The 20,425-nt window shown below is 44.6% G+C and overlaps 1 protein-coding gene across 1 annotated transcript; it reads left to right on the top strand.

The window, feature by feature from the left end:
* The first annotated feature begins 12,008 nt into the window (after positions 1 to 12,008).
* On the top strand, positions 12,009 to 16,197 carry LOC133419516 (microfibril-associated glycoprotein 4-like). The gene is made up of 6 exons (XM_061708723.1): positions 12,009 to 12,120; positions 12,527 to 12,688; positions 14,068 to 14,106; positions 14,372 to 14,468; positions 15,354 to 15,521; positions 15,831 to 16,197. The coding sequence occupies exons 1-6, from the start codon at positions 12,112 to 12,114 to the stop codon at positions 16,082 to 16,084; spliced, it is 729 nt and encodes a 242-aa protein (XP_061564707.1). The 5' UTR covers positions 12,009 to 12,111; the 3' UTR covers positions 16,085 to 16,197.
* The last annotated feature ends 4,228 nt before the right edge of the window (positions 16,198 to 20,425 follow it).

The following is a 20,425-nucleotide window of genomic DNA, read 5'->3' as shown; positions in this document are numbered from 1 at the left end:
TCTCTTTATCAACCTTAATCTGTGCTCCTCTAAATTCTTATTCTGCTAAACACATTTCTAATTCAATTGTTGCATCTACTTTAAAGATCTGGAAGCAGTTTAGATGTAACCTTAAAATCACCTCTCTTTCGCCACTGATACCTATCTGTGACAATCATTTATTTCTTCCTTCGGCTCTCGACCCTGTTTTCTCTGCATGGAAAGAGAAAGGTCTGGTTTATTTTAGTCAATTTTACATTGATAAAGTTTTTGCTCCTTTCGAAAAATATTTGGGAAAAAGAACTCGGTACTATCTGAATGGTGGCAGAGAGCCCTAGACAGAATTAATTATTATTATTAATAATAATAATAATAATAATAATAATAATAATAATAATAATAATAATAATAATAATAATACATTTTATTTATAGGGCGCCTTTCAAGGCACTCAAGGTCGCCGTACAACATCAAATAAAATCAATAAAATAATTAAGACAGACTCATAGAATAAAAGCAGACTGCACAGAACCCGTAGCAGAGCAGCAACAAACAGGGGAAACATCAGGTCTCATAAACCAGTCTGAAGATGTGGGTTTTGAGGAGGGACTTGAAACGGGGGAAGGAGTCAGTGCTCCGGAGGTCAGAGGGGAGGGAGTTCCAGAGACGAGGGGCAGAGTGGCTGAAAGCTCTAGACCCCATGGTGGACAGACGGACTGGGGGGACGGTGAGGGTGATGGAAGAAGCAGACCTGAGAGACCGGGTGGGGACATTGATGTGAAGGAGGTCAGAGAGGTATGGGGGAGCGAGGTTGTGGATGGCCTTAAATGTATGGAGGAGGATTTTGAAATTGATCCGGTGTTTGATGGGGAGCCAGTGGAGTTGGTGGAGAACGGTAGTGATGTGACTGGTGGAAGGTGTCCTGGTGATGATGCGGGCTGCAGCGTTCTGGACCAGTTGAAGTTTATGGAGGAGTTTGTGCGGGAGACCAAAAAGAAGGGAGTTGCAGTAATCCAGGTGGGAGGTGACAAGGGAGTGTACCAGGATTGCAGCGCTGTTGGGAGTGAGTGAAGGGCAGAGGCGGTTGATGTTGAAATTATACCTCATCTCGCGCCAAGCTGACATTGATTCAGTTTAAGGTCGTACACAGAATTCACATGTCCAAAGTCAAGCTTAATAGATTGTTTGATACAGGTGATAAATGTGACATATGCTCTTTATCACCTGCTAACCATACACATATGTTCTTTTCCTGCCCAAAGCTGTGTTCATTTTAGACATCTTTCTATAATACTCTCTCAAAAGCCCTTAATAAACCAGTGGTTTCTAGCCCTTTAATTTCTATTTTTGGTGTACCTGAAGATTTTAATAGTTTTACTAAGAAGGAGATTAATATAATTGCTTTTTCCTTTCTTGTAGCTCGTATTCTACTTCAATGGAAGGACCAAAAACCTCCATCTCCCAATTTTTGGTTGAAAGACCTGATGTCCTTTTTATATTTAGAGAAAATCAACCATGGTATTAGGGGCTGCTCTGATAAGTTTTTCTTTTATTTGGGAACCTATTCTTTCTTTTGTTAATTCTTTGGCATCCTTGGAAGATTACCGTAATTTAATCTGATTTAATTTAATTATAGGGAAGTATGACATTGCTAACCATGTCTACCGGTATTTTTTTTAGGGTTCCTCTTATGTCTGTTTATTTTAAATTTTTATTTATGTATCTTATTTCTTTTTTTAATTTTTTTTGTTGTTGTTGTTGTTGTTGTTGTTGTTTTGTGTGTCCTGTATTTTATTTTATTACTTTATTTTTCCTATTATTATTTTCTTCAGTCAAAGTTTGATTGGTAATTGGTACTTACTTTGGGACCTGTTTATAATTACGTATTTTACAGTGTGTGTGTGTTGGGGTGTTTGTTATGTTAAGTTTTGTGTCCTTATTTATTTTACTTGTTTTTTTTTGTGTGTGTGGTAAAATATAAAACGGGGTATTCTGTCGAACCCTTTAAAAAAATGTTTATTGTGTAATATGCATTACATAGACTACCCAATAAAGAAACATAAAAAAAAAAAAAAAAATGAACCGATCGCCCCAAACACAGCCTCACGTCTCCTCTGGATTCTGGATCTGGGCTGCGGGCTCTGTCAGTGGGGATCAGGTTTCTGCCGGGCTTCTTTCCGTCGGAGCTTTCAGTCCAAGCGGTCTCCCGTCTCTCTCTCTTCTCCTTCCGACTCTCAAATAAAAAAAAGGATGGTGGTGCAACGTGGCAGCACCGGGCGGTCTCCCTCCTAGAGCCTAGTAACGTCACCTCGGTGCGCGCGGGGCCAGTCCACTTCGTTGGACGTCTGTTGGGATAAAAGCAGTAGTGGCAGGTTAACAGGTTCTTCTGCAGCAGCTCTGAACATGAGGCAACCCTGCCCCCTTTTTACCGCTCACGTTTCCTGCTCGCAGGTGTAATGGGAAATTTTGGTATAACATATATATTTTGTCTTGTATGCTTTAAGACTGACTAATGCACAAATCCTGTTTTCAAGTGAACATTCCTATGCTGCCGAGGTCAAGCTCCTTTGACACAGTGCCTGTGGAATTTCTCACTATCAGGTGGTGGAGCCAGGGATGGTTGTCAGGGTGATATATATGTTTTGTCTTTTGTTCCCAGCCTGGCTGAAATATAAGACAGGATGTCTAAAAACATCTTCAGCTCACTCACGCACTGACTGCTTTTTGTAATCAGTTGTACTGTGTGACTCCATTCATGAATGCTCTCTTTTTATTAAAACTCCAGAAAGACAGCTGAGTGTGTCCTTACATTCTAATTGAACACTTTATTGAATTTGCCACCACAATTTGGCGACCACGAAGGGACCCCATCTGTGAGCGGATTTTCTTTTTTCCTCTGGACCGAAGGTGACTAAAGTGCACGCAACAACCTCATACTCCCCCATCACTTGAAGGTCAAGAAGAGGGCCTGACGTCCGGAGGATTGAGACGAGTCCCCTCACCGATTGGGGTCTAGCGAACAAGGTGGCTACAGAAAACACCTCGCTGTTCTTTCGGGTGAGTTTTGAGGAAAGAAACGTCCGAAAATTGCGCGAAGGTCTCCTCGCTACCTACTGAATCGACAGTAGCGTCGGCAGACGTGCTGGATACTCGGCTTCCCTACGGGCGGAGGCTTTGTGTCAGTGAGTGGTAGACTTACTCCAAGTTCAGAACTTGGGGGCTCTGGGTTCCGGGAATCTAGAGTGACCAGACCGGGTCTGCGTCTTAGGGTCTATAAATAGTAAGACAGGTGGAGTAAGGAAAGGTTTGTGTTTTGTCTGAACTGATTTTTATCTGTTAATGTCTGGCATAAAAATTTTGACTGTCTGGAGAACAAAAAATTAATTTTGAAAAATAATTAAAGTTGGAATCTCGGCTTTTCCCGTTGACAAAGTCAAATCGGCTTTTTCCCTCTAGCTGCATCTGGAATCCAGTCAAAGTTAAAGGGTAAATTTAAAATTAAAATTCAGCAGTGCTACTCTTTTATTTTCTGTTTTAGAGATAATCCAAATTGCGGTTATTCTAAAATCATGTCTAAATTTATTGTGTTTAAAGATTTTAAGAAAATCTCAATTTAATAGCGAGCTGCTTCTCTGTTCAGGCGTCTGTGACATCACAGACCCTGATAAGGGTAAACCTTGAGTAGCCCACTGTTTTCCTTTCGCGAAAATTAAACTTGCAAACGTCTGAGAGAATCAACAATGGGAGCAAGATTAAACAGAACCCTCTGATAGTAATTCTTCCGAGGGACCAGATTTGGAAGCCTCCAAATGTAAGATATATGATAGAACTATGGAAAAGAATCCATATCTCAGTTGGATCTGTGGGTCAGACAACTTAAATTTCCAAAAAACAGGAAGCCTGAGCTTTGCAGGTGAGACTTCAGATGACTGAGACAAAAACAAACTAGTCAAACGGGTAATCCTAAGTACTATCTTAACTGCTTCTGTAGGATTTAAAAGATGCAGCAAAGACACAGAAATCGAGACTCTATTATTATTATTATTATTATTATTATTATTATTATTATTATTATTATTATTATTATTATCAATAAACACTTTACATTTGGAGGCAGCTGTGGGATTCCACTATTCCACCAGTTAGCACTCACTTAAAAGAGAAATAAAAAACAAATTGAGACAGATTGGAAAGCCTTTGGAATGTGGCTGAGTAAGGCAAAGCGAAGGCAGACACCCAAACAGACCGCGCCCCAGTGTGTGAAGCTGGACCCGGACTTGGACTGTGCCCCACCCGCCCCCACGACCAGCACCCAGACCTGAAGCAGAAGCACCAGCGCCCGGACCTCAACCAGTAGCGCCCCTTTACCCACCACTGCACACAACCCCTCCCTCCGGACAGCGTTATCACTTTGTCGGATAACGCCAATAACATCAGTTTTGTCAACGGCGATACAAGCTGCTTTTCCCGTTGTTGTTGACTGGCAGAAAGCCTGCGTTCACCAGGAAAATGGTGAGGCTGTTGCTGCATTCCTGCAAAGGCTGAAAGAGAGTGCAGCGGGAGAGGCAGAACACGTGAGGGCCGGTGACGTCACAGACCGCCGCCATGGCCAGAGAGGGGAAAGAGGCTGGGGACGCAGAAGAAGGGGGGCCGGACTGACTAGGGGCGGGGGAGAGAGCCGGTGGGGGTCCGGCGGACACGCGGGGCCGGCTGAGGGCATGCCGCAGACACATGAGAGCTAATAATTTTTACTTTTTGTTGCCTAAAAACGCAGTTTTTTTTTTCCCCACAAAAGAAACGTTAATCAAGCAGACAATCCTAAGTACCCCCTGACCGCCTTAAAGATTTAACAGGGCAACCTGTAATCAGTATCCTCTCAGACGTGATTATTAATGAATAAAGAACTTCCAGTTACGTGAACACAATTGTAAAATTAAATAAGTGTCAGTAATTTTACTCATCTTCATCTTAATAAGATTAAGTGATATAAATGGACCAGAAGTGAAAAAGATTCGACCTGAATCCGCATGCTATTCTGTCTCAGGTTCCGGCAGAGAGTAAATGGTTTTCGGTTGTTGATATTTCCAAAAGTTTTTTTTTTTTCCTCAGCGTTCCAGTGCATCCTGACAGTCAATTTTGGTTTGCTTTTGTTTTGATGGTAAAATGTACACGTTCACTCATGTGGGGTCGGCACGACGTAGGATCAAGCAGCCGTGCTGATTTCAGCGACAAAGCCATGGTCCTGCGCCGATCCGAGGCCTGGTGAGGGGTTCCCTGAGCCATGAGGGAGCTGGGAGCTCGATAAATACATGGGATATTACATGTGTTACTTTAATAGATGCTAGGGGGTTAGCCTGCGGTCTGAGACCCACTAAAATTAATATGAGAGGAGGTTTCTAGGGGAATGGGTTTTTTGTCTTGTCTAATTTTCATGACTGAAACTGTTTATTGACAATGTTGCGGGTTTCCTACATTGTGAAGTAAAGTTTAGATTGTTCACTCAAGATCAGCGCTAAAACCAAACTGTAAAAAGGAAACTTATGAGCTCAAAGAAACTTATGATGGCTAAAATAGCTGGCTAAAATATCAGACAAATGTTTAAGTTGAAACTTAATCCTAAAATAATTAATAAAAGACTCTTAGTCGACGGGAGACGTCCCTTAAACTAGGAAATAAAGATTTTGGGGGAAAAAGTCTTGCGAAATAATGTATTGAACTTAAAACCTTCGAAAACAACTAATTTAAGGCTAAAAGCATGTTCAAAATGGGACGAGGTTCCAGATAATGGCGTAAGAAATATGGGTTTTGATGGGAGATTGCAAATAGGTGAAAAATAGGAGAAAAGGGGGCTGTGCAGGCTGTAGCAGGGCCCAAGGTCATGCAGTGTGTGTGTGTGTGTGTGTGTGTGTGTGTGTGTGTGTGTGTGTGTGTGTGTGTGTGTGTGTGTGTGTGTGTGTGTGTGTGTGTGTGTGTGTGTGTGTGTGTGTGTGTAAACGGCTGCAGTGTGTGTGTGTAAGCTCCATGTTGCCTGTCTGGCTGCGCGTTCACGTGAAGCTGCGTGGATGAGAGGCTTGGTGAATCCTGAGAGGGAGGTGTATCTCATTTTCCTTTCTGTTGACATTTTTGTTAAAATTATACAAATAACTGGCTTCTTGATGTGGTGTGGTCTGTGTCTGACGAGGGAGATTTTTTTTCTAAGCCCTGAATGGAGGCATGGTGACGTAGAATTGTCAAATTGGGTTGATTCACCATTCGAATGGTTGCATATTACTTTTGTGATACTGTATTTGACCCGGATTGTATGGAAATGGGATTCTTGCCGTTGCGAGTATGAGCTGTGTATGATTGGGTTGATTGTGACACAAGCGTGAAACATATCAATCATTTTTCTTTATTTTGTCTGTCTTGAAGTCACGTACTATCACCAGAGACGAATGCGTTAAAGCTATTCTGGCTCTTTTTGCCCATTTTGGCTGAACAGGGGCATAAAGCCGGCCTGTCCAAACTGCACAGAGGTTACGTTTCTGGGTCATGTCATTTCGGGGGAGGGCAAATCCCTCTCACCAAGCAGAATTGAGGAATGCCAAAACCGGTCACTAATAAACAAGTGATGTCATTTCTGGGCGTCACCAGTTATTGTCGACAGTAGGTCCCGCATTATGCTGAAATTGAGGCACCATTGGCAGCAATTGCCCATGGAAAAGGCCTAAAAGCATCGGACCCTGTTACCTGGACTGACGAGGCTGACAAAGCCTTCACTGACCTGAAACTGACGTTACAGACGCCTCCGACACTTGGACTGCCTGACTGTTCACAACCTTTCACCCAGACTGTGGACGAAAAGGGGGGTTACATGACATCAGTGCTACTACAAGTTCTTAACCCTTCGCCTTTTGCCAACAGCTGAGGATGGAGAACCACGCGACTGTGTGGCAACGATAACATCCATTTGTTCCCCAAGACCTGTTTAAATGATGTTGCAATGGAAAATGCTGACTTTGATTTTTTTTGTTGATGGTTCTGCTTCCAGGGATCCTGCTACGGGCAGTAACATTGCAGGTTTTGCTGTTTTGGGGCCTTTGTCCCCAAAAAACTCGGCTCAGGCAGCTGAACTGGTGGCGCTGACAGAGGCATGCACTGACAGTTTTAAGAGAGAACTTAAAACATATCTCTTTAGACAGGCTTTCCCCTGATGTTGATGTTTCCCTGGGCATCTGTGAAGTTACCTGTTGTTGTGCTATTGTGTGTTTTATATTCTACTGAATTTTATCCCTGATGTAAAGCACTTTGTGATTGTATCTACGAAAAGTGCTGTATAAATAAATTTTACTTACTTACTACTTACTTAAGTTTGCTGAAGGAAAATCAGTAAACATTTACACTGACAGCAGATACTCCTGGGGTGTTGTTCATGATTTTGGCCAAATTTGGCGTAACAGAGATTTTTTGACTTCCACAGGTAGACCCATAATGCATCACGTACTAGTGGCTGCCCTCCTGGACGCCATGTTGCTGCCTAAACAAATTGCTGTGTGTAAATGTGATGCTCACACTAACAAATCTGATCTTATCTCTCAAGGGAAATGCTTGAGCAGACGCAGCTGCAAAAGCTGCGTCAAAGCAACCTTTATCTCTCAAGATACAGCCTGTTTTCCTATACTCCTTCCTTCCTCTGCTGTGAGCTCGGTTGAGATTGCTGACCTGCAGTTAAGGGCCTCATAGCGCGTCATGTAAAAAACAGTCCTGGAAAAATGCCGATTGCAGGGTAATTGACGGTGTGTGTCTACCCAGGACTTTTCTTTCTTTTCCCTCACTATGCTAAATTGACACACGGATTGGACCATGTGTCAAAGGGGGGTATGGTGAGTAAAATACGACGACACTGGTTCACAAGATGATCTGTTCAACAAACAATGTGGGGAGGGGGTTAAAGGTACCACAGGCGGCTCACCCTCCACCAGACAGACCGTCTAGCATTTGCAGATGGATTTCATTGAACTTACACCCAGTGAAGGCAAAAAGTTTGTTTTGGTTATCGTTTGCATGTTCTCTAAATGGATTGAAGCTTTCCCCACAACAAAACAGGACTCCGCTGCAGTGGCAAAGGCTTTGACTCACCTGATAATTCCCAGATGGGGAGTTCCAGCAAAAATCAGCTCAAACAATGGAACTCCTTTTGTGACACATGAGGGCGTGCCAGAGAAGCAGAAATGGCTTGAGCCCTTTGAAATCCTGTTTGGGAGACCTCTAAACAGGGATTGGCCCCGTTATAAGGCAGCTGCAAGAGACTGGCAGAGACAAAACTCCATGACCTCGGACTCCATGACTACATTGTGGTGAAAGACTTCAGACGTAAACACTGGAAAGCTCGGAGGTGGAACAGACCATTCCAAGTGCTTCTGGTGACGGAGACAGCAGTCAAGGTTGCAGAGAGAGCCACGTGGATTCACGCCAGCCACTGCCGACGGGTTCCTGATCCACACGCAGGCCATGTACCTGATCGAGAGGCCACGGCCGTACCATCCCCTTAGGCGGCTCGGATGCGGCCTAAAGGTGGCGACCAGCGTCCTGCTGGTCATCTCCATAGGGGCGGGGTTGATTCTGCTGCTGTTGGAAAGCCTGCACGACCACACATCACAGGCCAACAGTACGACAATCTCACCTCCTCCTGACCACGATTCTGATGTGGCAAATACACCTCACTTGGCTGGTGAGGAGGTCTGCTGTTTACACGACCAACACAACGGCGCAGCTAGAGGACAACATGTGGTACCGTGCCATGGCCACGGTGACGAGGAAGCTGACCAACGAGAGCTGCTACGTCTGTGATACTCTGCCACACGAGATGGGTAATTCGATGCCATTGCAAACATATCCTCTAAATAATTCTGAGACTCTAGGGGTGATGATTGCTTTCACCCTGCCCAACCGCCTGGCTCACAACCTCACAAAGGAGCTGTTGAAGATTAATGTGAGTGTGGTGAACTACGAGGGGTTCAGGGTTCGCTTCTGGAATGTGTCCGGACGTGGACTGGAGGGGGTGCACCGCTCCCTGATGACTACAAATCCATCCCGATACAGAGGTGCAGTCTGTTTCTCCCGTGGGTGTGGTTCTTCCTGGGACCATTTCCTGGGAGAGTCACTGTGTGTGCAGGCTGTGGCGGCGACATGTGGAGTGATGTGGGATTTGGGAAGCATGAAGGACTGCAGAGGAGACGTGCCACACTTTGCTGCTCTGAACCTTGCAGGCGCCACCAGTCTGAACCGCACCGGCATTGATAACCCAGCTGTTTACATGCCATCGGCTGATGGCTATGGATCGCTCAGACAACATGTCTGGGTGTGCGGGAAACATGTGTATCAGGCTTTGCGGCCTGGTTGGTGCGGCTCATGCTATCTGGCTAAACTGCTGCCAGATGTCAGGTGGCCATGGACTTGGTTTTAGCTAAACAGGAGGGGGGTTGTCATGTGATTGGTACTGACTGCTGTACTTATATTCCTGACGTGTATGACAATATGACACATGTTGTTGCACACCTGAATCATTTGTTGCATTTGCAGAAGAGCCGAGATTCCACAGGCGGCGGAGGTGATGGTTTGTGGTCCTGGTTTTCCATTTCAGGGTGGAAAACTGCGCTATTCCACCTCTGTACCCCACTCCTGACTATTCTTTTGGGTTTGCGTGTTTTTCTGTGTTGTATTGTGTCATTGGTGAAGAAACTAGTGGCTTCTGTCATCCCCACCGCACCTGGGCGGTTTGCCCAGAGGATTGGCCGGGATGATGAGTGGGTTCTTCTTTTCGTGGAGGAAGAAGAGTTACTTTAACTTTATATTCTGCATTAATCCTTCCTCAAGCTGATGTTTTCATTTATGCTGTTCTGAACTGTATTGAGCTATTATGTCCTGTTGACAAAATGAGAGGGAGTCAAGCATTAGCCCCGTGTTACGAAGGGTTAATATATGGAGAGTTATGCCAGAACATATGGAGAATTTTATCACTTCATTTTTATGATTTTACCTTTTTTTTCTTTCTCACATTTTATCCTACTACTTGGTCACACAGTGCTTTTGCTTTTGATTTTTTTTTCCTTTTTCCTTCATTGTCTACACCCGGTACTCTGACCAGCACCTCCGGTACTGGCAACCGCAGCAGAACCGTGGTGTGTGCATCCCTGGCACCCGCTCACGTCAAACTTACCGAAGCTTTTCCAACGCAGCAGGCCCAGTATTTGGGCCTCTGCTGTCAGCACCACCCCAGCAAGCTTACCTGCTGGATGTAGCATGCTGTGGCTAATTCTGTGGATACTCCTGGGGTCGCATCGCTCCTCTCTACCCGGACACTCGGCTCCTCGACGCTAGCTAACGTTAGCCTCCTGCTACCGCTCTCCACCCGGACCATGCCGCCGCTCCACTCCGCCTCGGCCCACCACTACCACCCGACACCGTCCGACATCTGGTCCACTCTGGCAAAACCATCCTCCACACAGCCGCTCAGGCCTCTTGTTTTCATACAACTGAGTCCTCCTGCCGTCCCGCAACTACTACGTTACGTCATCACAACAAACACCATGTGAATCTGTCCAATCTCCGTCCACTTCCTCAGTCCTCTCAGCCAATCACCAAGAAACACCACCTGAAACTGGCTCTGTTCAACACCCGCTCACTCAACAACAAAAGCCTGGGGCTGAATGAATTTATAACGGACAATAATCTTGATTTCCTCTGTCTAACAGAAACCTGGCACAAACCCCTGGACTATTTCTCTCTAAATCAGACCACTCCCCACAACTTCACCTACATTGAAAAAGCTTGCGCTGAGGGGCGGGGGGGGGGCGGTGTTACAGCAATATACAGAAAGGACATTAAAACAACATCCATCCCCATTCCCGACATTCCGTCATTTGAACACACTGCCTTCAAACTACCTGGCCCCACTCCTCTTGTCTCCGCCGTCATTTATCGCCCCCCCCCCAAGCCAAACCCCTCCTTTCTCTCGGATTTCTCGGATTTTCTGACCCAGCTCTGCTCCATCTCTCCCTCTGTTCTCCTCCTGGGTGATTTCAACTTCCACGTCAACGATGCAAACAGCAAACCTGCTACTGAGTTCCTGGACCTGCTACATTGCCTCAACTTCACTCAACACATCGACTTCCCCACTCACACCCGCGGCCACACCCTTGATCTCGTCTGCTCCACCGGCCTCACAATAAATCAGCTCTCCAGCCTCAACCTCCACGTGTCTGATCACCTGGCAATCACTATGGACATCAACATCCCCATCCCCAGCCCCAAAGAATCACGCAAAATATCCTTCCGCAACATCAAATCCATCTCCCCCTCTGCCCTCTCAGCCTCTCTTGCCACTCAGATGTCCGCCTCCCCTACCCCGTCACCCGACAACCCCTCAGACCTCGTGGATTACTACAACCATACACTCTCCTCCTGTCTTGATCAACTGGCTCCCATCAAAACCAAAACAGTCACTTTCACACGCTCAGCACCCTGGTACACCCCTGAACTCCACAAAATGAAATCCCGTAAACGTCAACTCGAACAACTCCGCAAGAAATCTGGTTTAACTGTTCATCAACTCGTCTACACTGATTATCTTCTCCACCAATACAAGGATGCCCTCAACTCAGCTTGCTCCACCTACTTCTCCAACATCATCCATTCTGACTCCTCCAACCCAAAGGCTCTCTTCTCCACAATCAACAAACTTCTCAAACCCAGTGACAACATCTCCAACTCATTCACAGTCACCAAGTGCAACGACTTTCTCTAATTTTTCCAATCCAAAATCAACACCATCTACAGTAACCTGACCACCTCCACCACCCCACCTGTGATTTGACCGTGTCCCTCGTGCCATTCTCTGTGGGGCTCAGTGAGTATGGAGTCCGGGGCCCTCTATTAAGGGCTGTCCGGTATCTGTATGATTGGAGCGGACCAGTCGCTGGTATGAATGGTATGTTATCAGATACAGCCTGGTTCCCGGACAGGTTGTTTGTTTACAATAAGGAACAAGGAAACTGATGTTTGCCATGATGCGAGACTACCTGCAGGTACAACAACCTCAGCAGGGATCCAGACTTACCTCAGATCATATTTGTGCACCGGAGCGCCGCTCTGATGGAGATGGTGAGTTTTTACCTTTATTCACCTGAATCTCTTCTGTTGCAATGGAACAAAAATATCCTCTTTAAAACATAAAAGACTAAATATTAGATTCAGTTAAAGTGCAATGCTGCTGCTGGACTTCTTGTTGTTTAATTTCCATCAGTTTCATTTAATTTGTTAATATATAGTTGAATTAAAACGTACAGATCCCTTTTAAAACGTAATAAAATCCTCTCATTGGTCTTATTGTGAGAAAAATGCAGTAACAGAACTTAAAGCTAAAAGCCTCAGACCGTCTTTATTCGTCGGAGAGATGTCCTCAAAATAAATAAATAAATACATGAATAAATAAACTTGCCTGTGAGGCTAGTTTATTCATATAGCACAATTCAACAACAAGGTGATCCATCTATGTCCTGTGTTCCAGCCACCTTGGGTCCTCCTCATGCTCATCCTCCTAGCTTCTGGGATGAAGACCTGCAAAGGAGCCTCCCTACCGGTCGACTGCAGCGACATCCACCACCAAGACAAGAATCTGACCAATGGAGTGTTCACCATCTATCCTAATGGATCCACGTCTGCTGTGCAGGTACGTCTCATCCTGTTGGGGACTGTGTTCAAGAGGTGAGGTGTTGGTAGTGGTCTAACACGAGTGAAAACCACTACCACCCCAGGGATCCAGGTCTGTGGGCTGTAACCATTGGTCATCCTCGACGGGGCACATGAAGCTGAACGGTTGCCAGTGGAGAAGTTCCAGACCTGCGGCTCCTCTACCGACCACTAGGGCCTTGGTCTTTAGAAATGGGTTTAATGTTGGTGTTATTGGCTCTTGTCGTGTGTTCTTGGGTATTGTTTTGTGTTCTGGGGTCTTGTCTTGTCTTCTAGGATATTGTCTTGTGTTCTTGGGTCTTGTTTTGTGTTCTATGGTTTTGTCTTGTGTTCTGTGGTCTTGTCTTGTGTTTTAGGGTCTTGTCTTGTGTTCTACGACCTTGTCTATTGTTCTTGGGTCTTGTAGGTATTATGTTCATGGGGCTTGTCTTGTGTTCTTGGGTCTTGTCTTCTGTTCTTGCGTCTTGTCTTGTGTTCTTGAGTCTTGTCTGCTGTTATTAGGTCTTGCCTTGTGTTTTAGGGTGTTGTAGGTATTATGTTCATGGGTCTTGTCTTGTGTTCTTGGTTCTTGTCTTGTGTTCTTGGGTCTTGTCTTGTGTTTTAGGATGTTGTCTTGTGTTTAAGGGTCTTGTGTTGTGTTCTTGGGTCTTGTGTTGTGTTCTTGGGTCTTGTGTTGTGTTCTTGGGTCTTGTCCTGTGTTCTTGGGTCTTGCCTTGTGTTCTAGGTTCTTGTCTTGTGTTCTTGGGTCTTGTCTTGTGTTTTAGGATATTGTCTTGTGTTTAAGGATCTTGTGTTGTGTTCTTTGCTCTTGTCTTGTGTTCTGGGATATTGTCTAGTGTCCTTGGGTCTTGTCTTGTGTTCCTGGGTCTTGTCTTTTGTTCTTGGGTCTTGTCTTGTGTTTTTACAATCTTGTCTTGTGTTCTTGGGTTTTGGTGTTGTGTTCTTGCCTCTGTCCTCATTGGTTTCTGCTAACTTCACTTCCTATTTTACTTTGAAGGTCTGTCTTTGTCTTATTGTGACCTTGGCCTCTTGTTTCCACCCTTGTCTCATCAGCCTTGTGAGAAAATTTTGTCTTTCCCTTCAGTCCTCCAAGATAGCCAAACAGGAGTCTAGAAATATTTTAGCTTTAAAACACCTCTCCAGAAACCTGAATCAAATCACACCTTTTTCCTTCAAAGTTTATAAATAGAAAACCAAACCACACAAAGAGACTGAACAGGAGCAGATGCTTCACTATAGTTATATCCTGGAAATTCCTGTGAGGCTGGTGGGAAGCCCTCAGTGGTCTTAAAAATAATTTATAAGCATCACATAGAGTCTACATCTCCTTAACTGACGAATGTCTCTGTGTGTCTCCAGGTGTACTGTGACTTGGAGTCGGAGGGAGGACGCTGGACGGTGAGATGTTCACCCACAGTTACAACATTTTAAAGCTTTTACCTCTTTGTGATGTTGCCAACATTCCTCAAAAACACTGAAGAGGCATTCTGGCATTGATCATCTCAATTGACGAACAGTTCCGGGTGGTATTTATCATACATTTTACTGGGTTTGATATGGTTGTCCATGGTCTTGTTGAAAACTTCACAGATGTTCTGGGAACTGATGTGGTCCCAAAGGCAGCAGATTAAATATCATCAACTGCGTCCTGTTTTGTTTCCAGGTGTTCCAGAAGAGGATGGACGGCTCTGTGAACTTCTACAGAGGCTGGGACCAGTACAAGTTGGGCTTCGGGAACGCTTTTGGAGAGTACTGGCTTGGTGAGACCTGAACCCAAACCTTGTTTGTATTTTGTGTGTAAACTCCTACGCTAACGTAAGGAAGAGTATTATGGCCATGCAGGACAAAAAATATTTGAGAGGGGAAGATTTTTCTTTATTGTGCACTTTGAGAAAAAAGTAGAAATGTCGAGAAAAAAGTCCAAATGACGAGATTAATGTTGAAATACACTTTCAAGAATAAAGTCAAAATTTCGCCATTTTTCTCAGCATTTCAACTTTATTCACGAAATTTTGACTTTTTTCTCAACATTTCGACTTTTTTCTCGACATTTCGACTTTTTTCTCAACATTTCGACTTTTGCTCGACATTTCGACTTTTTTCTCGAAATGCATAAGGAAAAAAAAATCTCCCTCATCTAAAATATAATTTTTATTTTTCTCTTGCCTGGCCCTAATACTCTTCCGTACTAATGGCTGCTATTCTCAGGTAATTTTTTATGTGATGTATTTGTTTGATATCAATCAATTTTTTGGGGGAAGAATGGATTTTATTGATAAAGTTGTGGTGGTTGATGGTGGTTAAAAAGTGAACCTATCATCCGTTGCAACTGTAATATTTAACCAGAACGTTATTTAAGAGTTTTAGGGGATCAAATATCTGGAAACATCAGCATTCCAACTTAAAGCAACAGAGTTCAAACTTAGAGTGAACGACAGTTTTCAGGAAACAATGTTAACTTTGAGTGTAGGGAAATCCAGCCCCGGAGCCTTTTACAGGGCTAACTCACAAGTCAGTCCAGAAATGACTTTGGAGTTGAAAGCCTTCACACCTCCACAGTGTCTTCAAAGTCAGGAATGTTTGAACAGATTTGACAGAAAAAGAAGTGAACGTATTTTTTTTCCTTTGTCTCATGGTGCCTGCAGGTCTTGAGAACATCCATCAGCTGACACGTCAGAAAAAGTACGAGCTTCTGGTGGACATGGAGGACTTCGAGGGAAACAAAACGTTTGCTCGTTACTCTGCATTCAGCGTGGATAATGAGTGTGACGGTTACGCATTGAACGTGTCTGGATTCCACAATGGGGGCGCCGGTGAGTTAAAGCAGAACCCCTGCTCTTGTGTGTATTTAAGAAGAGCCGTCTTTCTCTTGGAGTTCGTGTTGGAGCTCAGCCGTCTTCCTCTTGAAACTCAAGAGGAAGCAGCTTCTCTAGATCAAGGTGAACCATCTGAGGTGGTTCACCTTGATGTGGGGTTGTGATGAATTTAAACTCCTCTTCTACATTTGAGCCGTTGAGTAACTACTGTAACAGATGTTGATGAGAGCGAGGACTACCACCGTCTGAAGACATGTCTAATCTTATTCTCATTAATTGAGTTGAATGGTGTAAATGTTTTTTCAGGAGATTCCCTGAGCGCTCACAACGGAAGGAATTTCACCATCTTTGACAAAGATCAAGACTCCTCGACTAAATACTGTGCCAGAGTACATATGGGGGCGTTCTGGTATGATAAGTGTCAACTCACAAATCCTAACGGGATTTACCGCTGGGGGGCCTATGACAGCCGCTATGGGATCGGAGTGAGCTGGCACACCTGGAAGGGTCATAACTACTCCCTGAAGAGCATCAGCATGAAGATCCGGCCTGTTAACTGAGCATAAGCCATAACCAGAGGTGTGTCTCACGTGTAATCTGAATGAAGTGTTTCAGCACTCGGTGGAGGTTTGAAGTGAATATTTGTATCTTGACAATAAATGAGAAACAAACAGCTGACGTGGTCTCCTTGTGTTTTTGTGTCTGGATTCTCTGCTCAGAGGTTTGGAGGGTTTTGTCCTCATTCTGAACATGAATCATTGTCTTTTAGTGGTTAAAGTGTCAAACTTGAGCTCCTGAACCCACAGACAGACGTCTCCAACATACCTGTCAAGTCTCCCGTTTTGGCCGGGAAACTCTCGTAAATTTCCCGTTTTATAATATAATAATTTTTAAACTGCAAACCGAATTGCCACTAACCTCGCGAGAACTGCACCCTGCTGTATTCTTGGGGGCAGTTCTCACGAGGTTAGTGGCGACAACGGGAACAAACTCGGAACTACAAATCAGAGATGGATGGATGTAACGAGAGAGAGGATTTTTCTGCCAAAAAAGCAAAGACTTCGTGTAATATTTCAAAACATGGGAAACCGAATTTACTTTCCTAAAGAGGAACAGGATGGGGAACAGTTACGACTTCTGAAAGATTTGTAACTGTGTTTTTAGTGTCTCTCACAGGGGAAGGAACGATGTCCGTCAGCAGTGAAGGCCAGAGCCTCATGAGTGGAAATGACAAATTAAAAAAAAATATAAATGTTTCACTTGAAGACAATGTGTATATAAACTGAAAATATCTAAAATAAGTGTGCTTTAATTCCCCTTTGTGTTTTCATTTTGGCTCTATTATAGGAATTTCACACATAAAAATGTCCACAGCATTTCAGTGTCAACAAAGGTCGGCCATAATTGTGGTCTGTAAGTGATTGACAGGTAGTTATTTTAGATTTCTCCTAAATCTGTATGTATCTTTCCTGTATTTTGTAAATCCAAAACTTGACAGGTATGGTTTCCAAGTGCCAGTCCTGGAGTGCCACGTCCAGGCGCCACACACATGAATCAAAGGACTGGGCTGTTAACAGACTTGACGACAAGCAGTGTTGGGACTAACGCGTTACTAAATAACGCGTTAGCCTGGAATATACTTGCTGTTGGTGCTTGCGTTTGCGTCCGTTCGCGTACACCACCAACCCGCAACGTCGCTCTTGTAGTACACGAGGATAGCGCGTCGTACCGGCGGTGACCGATAGGGGGCAGTAATCAGAGCAACAGTTAGAAAAGTGATTAAATATTTAGTAGTAGCGGTAGCAGCAGTAGCAGATTAGAACAACGAACAAGTTTACATGACAACATTGGATGATGTAGGAGATTATAACATTGCTTTGGTTGCGATCTCGGCAAAAAAAAAACGGTGCCAGCGACCGGACGGTATCAGACCGGGACCAGCTGGTATCAGACCGGGACCAGCTGGTATCAGACCGGGACCAGCCGGTATCAGACCTGGACCAGCTGGTATCAGACCGGGACCAGCTGGTATCTGACTGGGACCAGCTGGCCAGCTAACATCTTAAACACTAACATCGGCATGTCGGCTCATCCAACCAGCGACGAACTCTCCTGTCAATCATTCCAACATTAATTTTTCAAATCCAGCAGAAATGTTTTTTATGCGACTCTGTGCCTGTTCTCCGATGCCGGATACTAAAGTGCTGTCAGCTCCCGTTTACAGAGTCTCTCACGCCGTATAAGCACACCTTACGCTAAGGAAGGAGCTCTGCGTCATGGCAACTGGCCAATCAGAAACCCCCAATCAAAATACTGCCTGGAAAAACAAGTTTACTGGAAACCACTGGCTGCTGAACCTGAGTTAGTACCGTATTTTCACGACCATTCGGCGCACCGTGTGAAAAGGCGCACCCTCAGTTTTGTGTGTAATTTTTGGATTTAAAACACATACGCGCACTGACCCAAAAGGCGCAGTCTACACAGACGGAGCTGCATACACACGCGCCGCAAAACACACACGCGCTGCAGAACACACACACAAGCAGTGTGCTTATTTAAAAATAGAGCGGGAGCAAAACTTAGTTTGATATTTTATATCAATTTTTACATCAATCAAACCCTTCAAAGTCTTCATCTTCTGTGTCCGCATTAAAGAATTAAAAAAAAAACACCAGGTCGCCGCACATAAACCTGCCTCAGCCACTCGATCATCTCTTCATCCATCCAGCCCTTTTCATTTGCCTTCATAATGACTCCGGCTGGAAAAGTCTCTTTAGGCAACGTTTTTCTTTTAAAAATCACCATCGGCGGCAGTTTATGTCCATCAGCGTGGCAGGCAAGCACAACAGTAAATGACGACTTCTCATACCCCGTTGTGCCCGGGGGAGCGGGGGAACGGACGGGGAGCGGACCGGGTCCAGCGTGGGGGACCCGATCGGCTCCCCCGCGCTGGACCCGGTCCGCTCCCCCGCGCTGGACCCGCAGGTGTGTCTCTGCTGAATGTTCACCTCCAACGTCCTGCCAAGACAGGTTCCAGCATCAAGTTCAAACTCGACCAGCTCATGCCGACCTTCGAGAGCATTTCTGCTTCTAGTTTAAGTTCTCCGCTCATCAGGACTGAGTTAGAGCACTTTTCCAGCTCTCTGCATGACTCAGCACTGATAAAGATGCACTTATAACGAGATGATCATAGGATGGTGTCTTTAAGACCCAGTTTGTCAGGGGCCTGTTTCTCTTTGCTGCGTGCCTCTCTACCCATTTCCTGTCCACCAGAGGTGTCAAGTAACGAAGTACAAATACTTCGTTACCTTACTTAATGGGGACATATTATGAAAAACACGTTTTTTCTTGTATTAACATATATAAAGTGGTCTCCCCTCACCCTGCCAGCACAGGGGAAACAAAATACCATGAATTTCTGCAAGGTTTGTGACCCCCGCCTTACAGAACCCCCCAGTGTCACGTGTTTTTTTTTGAGCCGATGAGAATCTGCGCCTAGGGTGACGTCACCCGAGGCGCAGAGGTTCGGCCTCCGCTGCTGAAACCACGCCCACAACCAGCTCTCTCCGTCGGCTCGAGCGTCCGCCATTGTTCAGAAGCGGTGGCTGTTTGAACAGCGAGGGAGAGTAGAAATTAGATTTTGCATCGACATTTACCCTCATAAAAGGATCAGTTCCCACAGCACGGACCCGGTAACTGCACACGAGTCAGCGGTAAGTTCCTTTTTTTTAAATGTTATTTATATATGTATGATCTTTGCATGGGCTAAGTATTTAGCTTAGCTCCGGAGCCCCGGCGCCGCATATGGAGCTGCCGGAGCTGCTCAGGGACCGGACCGTCGAGGAGCCCCGGGCTCGGGGCTCTATTAGTACCGTAATACATTTTTCTTCTGTGGTTTCAGATCTTTTAAGCACCTGGAGCTGTTCACATTCAGAAGACGCGCGGTCCTTCCTTGAGCCAGCAATAGTGCATACATTTTATTTATATATTTTAACAATAAAGTTGCCATTTGTGAAAATTCAGTGTTGTGATTTCTTTACAGTTAAAATGATTCAATTGTCTTGTAACATAAGAAGTGAAATGATGAGGAATCGGAGTAAATAACTGTGGTGTAACTGTTTAGAATTAAATTCAATCTTGCTGTGTGAAGACGAGGTGACTAAAGGCTGATTTATGGTTCCGCGTTACACCAACGCAGAGCCTACGGCGTAGGTACGCGTCGATTTAACGCAGAACCGTGGACACGCTTTGCTACGCAGCTGCTGATTTTCTGCCCGGAGCGACGCTTTGTCTCCTCCCATGCTACACGTCATTCAAGCAGCCAATCAGCGCAGAGCCTCATTATCATAGCCCCCCCTACCCTGAAAATGAATCACAGAAAAAGGCTTTAGAAGCGGAAAAAATAAAAACATGGCCCAGAGACTGAATTTCTGATTTATGTAGAAAAAACAAGCTTTAGATTGTTTTTAAGACATTCAAGGCCTGTTTAAAATATACATTAAATGCCATAATATGTCCCCTTTAAGTAGAAATTTTGGTTATCTATACTTCACTGGAGTAATTATTTTTCAGATGACTTTTTACTAAACTCCTTACATTTTCACGCAATTATCTGTACTTTTTACTCCTTACATTTTAAAAACAGCCTCATTATTCTATTTCATTTCGGCTTTTAAACAAAAACTTTCCACTTAAATTGCTCCATCCGGATAGAGTGAATTTGGTTGTGGTTGTTTCAGATGTTCTTGTCCAGTTTTGTTCTTACATCCGTTGCCCTCAGATTCCTGCAACTAAACTTGGATGTACATTCCAATAAAGGTTAGGATAAATGATAACATGCCTCTGAAGTTTGACTTTTTGCACCATTACAATCATGGGCGCAATTTCCACTGGGGACAGGG

The sequence above is a fragment of the Cololabis saira genome, chromosome 19 (genome assembly GCF_033807715.1).
Source record: "Cololabis saira isolate AMF1-May2022 chromosome 19, fColSai1.1, whole genome shotgun sequence".
In the NCBI taxonomy this organism is placed as follows: domain Eukaryota; kingdom Metazoa; phylum Chordata; class Actinopteri; order Beloniformes; family Belonidae; genus Cololabis; species Cololabis saira.
The sequence above is the reverse complement of the archived record's forward strand: the minus strand, read 5'-3'. Positions and strand labels throughout refer to the sequence as shown.